Source organism: Diplotaxodon limnothrissa, linkage group LG11, assembly GCF_057381915.1.
Source record: "Diplotaxodon limnothrissa isolate DT_005_m linkage group LG11, D_limnothrissa_male_GT1.1, whole genome shotgun sequence".
Taxonomy (NCBI): Eukaryota; Metazoa; Chordata; class Actinopteri; order Cichliformes; family Cichlidae; genus Diplotaxodon; species Diplotaxodon limnothrissa.
In genome coordinates, this window is record NC_140606.1 from 25,194,287 (window position 1) to 25,202,954 (window position 8,668).

Here is an 8,668-nt window from a genome sequence, read left to right on the forward strand (position 1 = left end):
AGGATAATGCTGAAAAACTTATTTTGCCATCTCGTCCAAACAGTGTGCAAGCCCTCATAGATGAGATCAAATGTAGGCTAAATTTTAATTTTGACTTTCGGCTTCAGTTTCATGACCCAGATTTTGATAATGCCTTGTGTAATTTGGTTAAAATAGAAGACCTGCCAGCTGTAGCATCTGTTAAAGTTGTCAGGTTAGTTGAGCTGGACCGGATTTCAACGAGCACTGATGACACAATCCTTCAGACTGATAGCACTGATACCATAGATTCACCAGAACGTATTAGTAGATGGCCAGAAGTTTTTATTGTTCCGCCATTTTCTTATGAAGTGGAACATGTATTAAGAGAGGGTAATGCAGCATTTGATAAAAATGGGAAAGTAATTACGCTGACACGAGATCAAAAACACAACATACTTGAGACAATGGGGGAAGAAATCTACAAACTAAAAGCATACCCTAGTACAACACAAATTGGCAAGGCTGCAGAAGCTTTAGTTAGAAAACACCCCTGTCTGAAAGAGAGGAATTCTGACACTGGGTGGGAAGGGTGGAAGAATAGCCTGAGATATAAAATGGGAAACCAAAGAAAGAAGTTGGCTAAAGCTGGCATCATGGATGTTGCTGTGAATGCTGGAAAGCGCAGCAGAACAAACCCAGATGGAGCTTCACCAAGGGCCAATATTAAAAGACCTAGGAGAGGTGAGGTCAACTTCCTTCCTTCTTATCCTTTTGGAGAAACAAGGGAGTCTCTGGAAACCAGAAGACTTGAGATGGTAGAGGAGTTCAAGAAGACCTCAGCAGAAAGAGACATCCCTCTCATTCATCAGCATATGATGCGCACTTTTGCCCTCCGGCGTGAAGAGATTGTCACCACTTCTCCTCCTGTATCAGAGCTCAAGGACAGATGGCCAGCACTCTTTCATGAGACACAGGTAAGTACAACTACGTATATAACATTTGCTGTTCATATAGTATGCTGTGTTTTGCTTATAATATTTTTGGAATTCTCCTCAGCTCTACTTTGAATTTCATCGGATCACCAATCAGAATCTGCCACATGTGTTTTATGCTGCACTGGATGATTATGCTCCTCAGCTGATTGGACTTTACAAAAAGAGGAAAACTGGACGGGTCGGTGAAAGGATGGAGCAGCTTTTGTTGGCATATGGAAAACAGGTATTTAAAAATACTAATTATTATTCTGCTTGCTTGGCAGTTGCCATTGTTATGTTTATATATATATATATATATCTTTATTTTATTTATTTATTTGTTTTGTTTTTAGGACAAAAACGACATCTATGCAACTAGAACAGCAGCTCTGGCCGGCCTACCAATGTACCTCAAGGAGGATTCTTCAGAGATTTTCAAAACATGCAAGGTACTTGGGTATTACAATAATTTGCACATTTGAATTTAAAAAAGGTTGAAAGGAGTTTATAAGTCATCTGGACTTGGGTTGAAAGTTGAAGACGTGAAGTTGAATGACTTATAAACTTCTTTCATCCTTGATTTGACTGGATGAATGAAAAATGAACCTTCACTGTCAATTTAAAACATGTTATGATATATAGAATTTGAAAAACTGAAGAAAGGTGCTTGACCATTTGTATTTATACTTTTAACAGAGGTATTACAGATGAATAATTGTGCACTGTGTATTATAGGAGGAAATTGAGTTCTATGAAGCCACAATTGCTCTGGTTGCTGATGTCGATGAAGAGGAGGTGCCTGGAGGAGTTCCTTTCTCACCACGCCAAGTGTTCATAGTACTTGAAGATCAGGTTGTTATGACTCATCACTCATGGACTGATGCTCTGGTGTGTTTGTTTGGGCTAATCTATGCTCTGCATCTGAGCTATCCTGAGAAGTGTACTGGCTTTTTTGAGTTCATTCAAGTAGTGTTGCTGAAGCTAGACGATGAGAGAAAGCAACTAAAACCAAAATTGCAGACACTAAAAAATGAGCTTGTGTAGATGATGTTTGTTTTTCACTGTCAGTATAGTCATGCTTTTTCAGTTATCTGTGAATGGCTTCAATAGTTTTATTTGTTCAGGGTAATTAGCTTTCTAAAAAGCAATGTGGAGAAAGCTAAGAATAAGGAGACAATCCATATTTGACGTTTTGTTTGTGATTGAAAAAAATCTTTACATAGTGTGTAATCTTAAGCTTATTTCTAAAAACACCTTTTAGTTACATGGAAATCTTTTGGAAGATAACTGATAATTAGTCAATATGTACAGTATACTTTCAAGCTTTATTTTTTTAATTGTGTGATGAGTGCCAGTTTACTTGATTCGAGGTCTGGGCAAAACTGTTGAGAAGCCACAAATACTTTTGAGAATATTTTTTGTTAGTTCAGCTGTTTTCTATAGTTGCATTGCTGTAGTGCATCTGATTTCATTATTATACTAAATGTTACTTAAAATTGTGATTGTTATGGCTCTAATTGCCTCTAGACTATTGTTTTTTATATGATGTACACCTAAATTTGTGTTTTGTATATTTAATTGATTTTCAAAATGCTACAAAAAACATTCAAAATTCCCTAAAAGCGCAAGTTTTAAAATGCCTAATTATTTGTTTGTTTGATAATGGCTTTAGCAGTCATAGGTTATGACTCAAAGTATGGTTGTATTCATTCTGTATTTTCTCTGCAGTTAAAGTTAATAAAAACTGATTGGAAAGAACGATAGCTTGGTTTTGTGTTAATAGTACTTGAACCATTTGGTGCAATCGGTTTCCCCAAATGGATTAAGTTGTTTAAATACAACTATTTAAGTTAATTTAACTTAATTTGAATATGAGCATGTAACACTTTAAATAAGTTTGAATAAATACAGCATCTTAGTACAACAAATTTAATGGTTTAAGTTAAAACATACTAAAAACAATGAGTAAATAAACATAATGCATTTGAGTTACATTATCATATTTGCTTTGGGTTCTCGGGACTCTAATAAAGTACTTAAATAACCCAAAACTGTTTAAGTTATAAAACTTGAATCAATTGGTGCAATCGGTTTCCCCAAATCATTTGCGTTAACTTAACTGGTCAGGTTTTACAGTGTATTTCTCTGGGAGGTTTATTTGGCTTTTTCAGCTTAATGATGGCCTCCTTCACTTGCATCCACATCTTTGGACATATATTGAGAGTTTTAGTGCAAACATCCTTCAACTTGAACACTTGGAATCAACTCCAGATCGTTTGTCTGCTTAATTTATCACGAAATAACAAACTAGCCTGACCTGAAACTCCCAGTCAGCTGTACAGTTAACTTTTGAGTCTCTAAAAGTGGAGACACTAAGTATAAAAATTGTTGAACCCCTTGAATTAAAGCTGAATGTCTGCACTACAATAACATCTTTATTGTTTGATTTAAAATCCCCTCTGATGACATACAGTGACAAAAACTGTAAACATTGTGTCATCATCCAAAGACTAATGGATCTAAGTCTATATAAATGGGTTCTTAATGCTTATAGGCATATTGTGATTGGGTTAGAAACAGCTTTTAAATGAAACAACCTCAAATACACAGTGGAACAGAAAACTCAGCCTTTGAAAACTGCATTTGCAATGAACGATCAGAAACAAAGTTCATGTTCTTTAGATGTATAAATACAATTTCTCAGCTACCTCTAAGAAGTCGACATTTTGGAGCACAACAAACATTACATATCGAAGCGACAACACAGCAACACAGATCTACCCGAGTCACCCTGGTGATAGGATCACATGCTCACCACCGCCGTCCGTGACTCAACTCGGAGGTGGGTGTCTGAAAGCTGTCACACTTACACACTCCAGCATCCTACCTAATCATCCACCTACTGTGCCACACAGCAGGGGAGAGCAGGAGAGAGGAAGAGGGAGACAGACTCAAGGAGAGGAGTTAACAAGAGAGGGAGAGGAATGATGAGGAGGAGGAAGAGCTGAACGAGGAAAGAAACACCAAAAGAGTCAGACGAGGAGACAAACACATGCACTTCTGGATGAGGAAACAAGATCGGGGAAGGCCAAATGTATGCAGTGCTGTTTGTCATTTAGCAGCTGCCCCCTGACGCAGCTGAGAGAAAATAAATGGAGGGAGAGATGAGGATGACGTGACTTCTTGTCTCCTCCCCACCTCCCAGTGTGCTGGGTGAGAACTTATCTTCAGGGTGTGGGGACACATGATGAGAGTCTGCAGCCCTCGCCTACATGAGCTCGTCTCACATTAAATAGATCCAGTTTGAGCCGGTGTGCCGAGGATGTTTTTTATTTTTATCGGTTTTACTCAAGGCGGTGGGTTGTTTTGACCCACTTTTTTCATGTGTAACTAATATGGTTTAGATCTGCTACAATTAATCAATTTATTCATCAGCTGATTGATAGCATGCTGGTTCAAGCTGGAAAAAGGAATCACCTGTGGTAAATTGTGATGGCTCTTCCCCCCCAAGCATGTGATGGATGTTAAAATAATCAGCATATGGCTCAGTACTGAAAATACTAATTATCTACAGCATGAAAAATATGGATAATAGAACAATGTGTCCAATGTAAATTGAAGCTTTAACTTGCAACTTTGATAGATTTATTCTCTCTAACTTGTAGCATGTACTCCTGACATCCACAACACAGTAGGTAGTAGAGCCTGAACGATGTATCGTGGGTGCTGAGATATCACTGATATTAGCGATTTGCCAATATCGGTGTTTGTATTTATAACGGCTGATAGTTGAAAACTCACAAAAATAAACTATGTTGTAGAGGTTGATGGTGCATAGCTTGCCCACCAAATGAACATCTACAACTTCCCACTTATGACACATTCCAGATACCTCGGAAATCGGATGCCGTCACTCCCGAGTTAACGCATTCCAGGAAAAGTGAGGAAAACTGGATTTTGTTTTAGTTCTTAGCAAGGTAGAGCCTATCACTAGCAATACAGCATTATACTTCTTTTCTTGCACTTTAATAACACATTCACAGATAGAGCCTGCTCTATATGCAAATGGATTAGTTAGTCACAAATACACAATAGTGGCAGTACAGATTAAAATCTTTACTGCTATTTACACACAGTGGCTAACTCTGGGTACGTTTGTCTGTTTCCACTTCCCTAGCAGTAAATCCAAGTTGAGGGGATGCGCCACAAAAAATTTCTGACTGGGAACTCGGAATTTCTGACTTCCGATTTATCCAGGAGCGCGACTTAATGCAGTAACAGCAGATCTGAGCACAGTGTAAATGAGTAATCCATGACTTGCGCCAGTAAAGCAAGATTGCTTTTAAACTGAATTGTTATATATTCTTATATTATTAAAGGGGAATCATAAATAAATACACAGAACAAATCTGAGTGAAATCTGTTTATGGTATCGGTCTTAAAAATCCTATATCGGTCGCTCGTGATACAACTATTCCAAAAGTACAGAACAACAGAATACCTCTTTTTCAAATCTCATGAACCCATATTTCATCCATTCATCCATTCATCCATTCTCTACTGCTTATATTTTTTTAGGGTCCCAGCTGTCTTAGGGGGCGAGAGGCAGGGTACACCCTGGAAAGGTTACCAGTCTGTCGCAGGGCTAACACATAGGGACAGAGACCACTATTCGCACCCACATTCACACCTGTAGGCAATTTAGAGTTTCCAGTTAACTTATCCCCACTAACTGCATGTCTCTGAACTGTTGGAGAGCGCGGAGTACCCGGAATGAACCCATGCAAACACAGGGAGAACATGCAAACTCTACACAGAAAGACCCCAGCCTGATGGTGGAAATGAACTCAGGACCTTCTTGCTGTGATGCAACACTGCTAACCACCACTTTGCTGCCTCGTATTTCATGTATTAATTTAGTCACAATAAAATGCAGAAAAACATAACAATAAATCAAATGTTTAAAATATTATTTTTAAAAAAGATTATTTTGAACTTGATGGCAGCAACATGTCTCAAAAAAATCTGTGATGGGGTAAAAAAAAAAGTTGAAAATGTCATCACCCTTGTTCACCCTTTTGGAACATTTTGCATCTTTTTCTTCTTCTTCCTCTTACTTTGGCTGCTCCCTTTAGAGGTCGTCACAGTGGACACTCTGCTCCATCTCACCTCATCTCTACATCCACCTCTGTCACAGCAACCCTCTGCATGTCCTCCATCAGCACATCCACTAGGAAAAGAGCAGTATCGTGGGCATCGTAGAGAGTTTTTCAGAAGTTCACTAATCTGTAGAAACTTCTACAAATTATGGAACAAGTTCAGAATAATGTTAGTCAGTGTAAAATCGTAAAGACATTTAATATCTCATCTAGAGTATATATCATCAAGAGATTCTGAGAATCTGGAAAAATCTCTGTGTGATAGGGACAAGGCTGCATCCAATCAATACTGGATGCCCGCAGTCTTTGGACCCACTGCATTTAAACCCGGCAAACTTTTATGCAGTTATAACAATGGAAATCTGGAATTCTTTTTGGAAAACATGGATGTTGACTCCTCTGGACCGTGGCGTGTAATACACCACCACCACCAGCCTTCAGCGTTGATATAAGACAGGATGGAGCCTGGATTCTCTGTTGCACTAGTTTCTACAGCCATCAAATGTGTTATTTATCAACATAAAAATATTCATCCGTGTATAATGCAAGATAAGGAAAAGTGATGGATTCACTAAGTGAGAAGCACTAACCATCCAGTGTGTTGCATTTGTTATTGCAGCAATGACCTAAAAGTGAAAAAAGTTACAGATAGCGCCTCAAGTGTTTTGAGGCAACTGTTGTTGTGATTTGTTGCCATATAATTTTTTAGTAAATGCGATGGTAAAACACGCTATAGTTTAGCTTTGGTTAATAACTCAAAGGATAAATGAAAATTAACATAAAGCTTTGTAAAAAATTAAACTGCGGTCCTGATGTTTATTTCTAACCTGATGACTTTATAGCCACGAATAATGAGTAAAACTGTCAGGTGAAGCTGGCTCTCTACACTCTCTGGTCCATGCTCCAACCCAAAATATACTTTATAAAGGAATAAAAGAACAATAAAACAAAATAAAATTTCAGCCCAAATCAATAAACAGCTCTGTGTGTGTGTTTATGATGTATAGCTGTTTACAGAGCTGTTTATTGAGTGGTTTGACTTGAAATATAACTTAATTGTATTGTGGAAGTAGGAAGAGAAAGGACGTGTGTGACTTTTTAATGATCAAATGTTGTTTAGCTCGTTGAAATATGGAAATACAGTGCGTGATTGGTTAAAGTAAGCATTACTTAGTTCACTGAATGGTTTACAGTTTAGGAGGAAATGACTCTCTGTTTGAACCCCTGCTGTCAATCTTTGTTTAAGATCGGATAACATTCTAGTCCATGCCATATGAGTGAGCCAATTCCTGCAATAAGAATAGCGGTGGCATTCAAAGTGCTGCCCCTCAGCACTCCTAGTAGATAAACGTTTGGTATCAAGTTCAAAATCCTACGTTACCTCATTCTTGAGCTTTTGCATTCACAAGGTTTTCAGAAAACTTGACCTCTGACCTTGAGGTCAAGGTCACTGCGATTTGAACTTGTCCAAGACTTTTAGCAGATGCACCAAATTCTTACGTGTTATCACATTCACAAATTTGCGTGTTTGCGCTGCCATGGTGACGACAATACCCCAGAGCCTTTTATAGCTAAAAACATGAAAAGCTGTAGAAACAGCAGAAAAACACATGGCAAGAAACATTTTTCAGTTTCAAAATCTGGAACTGTCACATAAGTGACTTAACATGGTCACTTTATGGTTAGGAAAACTGATTAATTCATGCAGCTATTTAAAGTATTCACTGATTTTATGTTTGGCACATGTTGTCCTCCATACTGGAGGAGGTCAGCTCATCAGCTGAGGATGGTAAACGGGCCCCTGTTAGGAGAGATATCAAATCTAACAGTGCCCTCCTCTGGATAAATCCCAGCATGACAAGCTGAGGTACAGTTCCTGTTTCGGTGATGAGGTTTCACCAAACCAAGTGAAACCTGTGGTTCAACACAGAAAGAAGAACAGACGAGAGGCAGCCGGGGATCGTCTGTACAGTTTTTGTCTCCTGTTTTATTTGGATGAATGAAACACTTTCAGTTACAAAAATGACTTAAAATGAACAACACTGTACAATGAACAAGCAGTTATTTTTCTTCCTTTTTTTTTGGTTTTCAAGATAAATACAGTAAAAGGCTAACTTGCTACCACAAGGGAGAATAAAGGGGGGCAGACAGAAGGGGAGGGGGGCTGCTCACAGGATGGAAGACACAAAAGGGGGAGGAGTGACAGTCACGCAGCCCTACCCGCAGTAACACACACACACTCAGACACACACACGGACTATTGTGGCAGGGGGAATTAAAGCTACATGTACTGGGAAGTTGGCAAACAGCACGTTACAGTTGACATAACAGGTCATGTGTTGGAGTTCGTTATTCTCCAAAGAACAATCTTTTTGTCTGCCACACCCATCCCACTTTCCAACGACCCAAATCCCACCCAGTCACACACATACACACACAGACAAACACACAGACACACCCACAGGTAGATTCAACAGACTAGGTCGGCCCACCGACCGCTTCCAGCAAAAAAAATCTCAAACTTCCCCTCGTCAGAGTTTTACAGCTCACTCTTTCTCCCGCTCTCTCTTTTGC

The 8,668-nt window shown here is 38.8% G+C and overlaps 1 protein-coding gene across 1 annotated transcript; it reads left to right on the forward strand.

Annotated features, from left to right (window-relative positions):
• The first annotated feature begins 410 nt into the window (after window positions 1–410).
• Window positions 411–1,979, forward strand: LOC146622831 (uncharacterized). The gene is made up of 4 exons (XM_085365440.1): window positions 411–935; window positions 1,018–1,179; window positions 1,289–1,384; window positions 1,671–1,979. The coding sequence occupies exons 1-4, from the start codon at window positions 426–428 to the stop codon at window positions 1,977–1,979; spliced, it is 1,077 nt and encodes a 358-aa protein (XP_085221566.1). The 5' UTR covers window positions 411–425.
• Window positions 1,980–8,668: the final 6,689 nt, after the last annotated feature.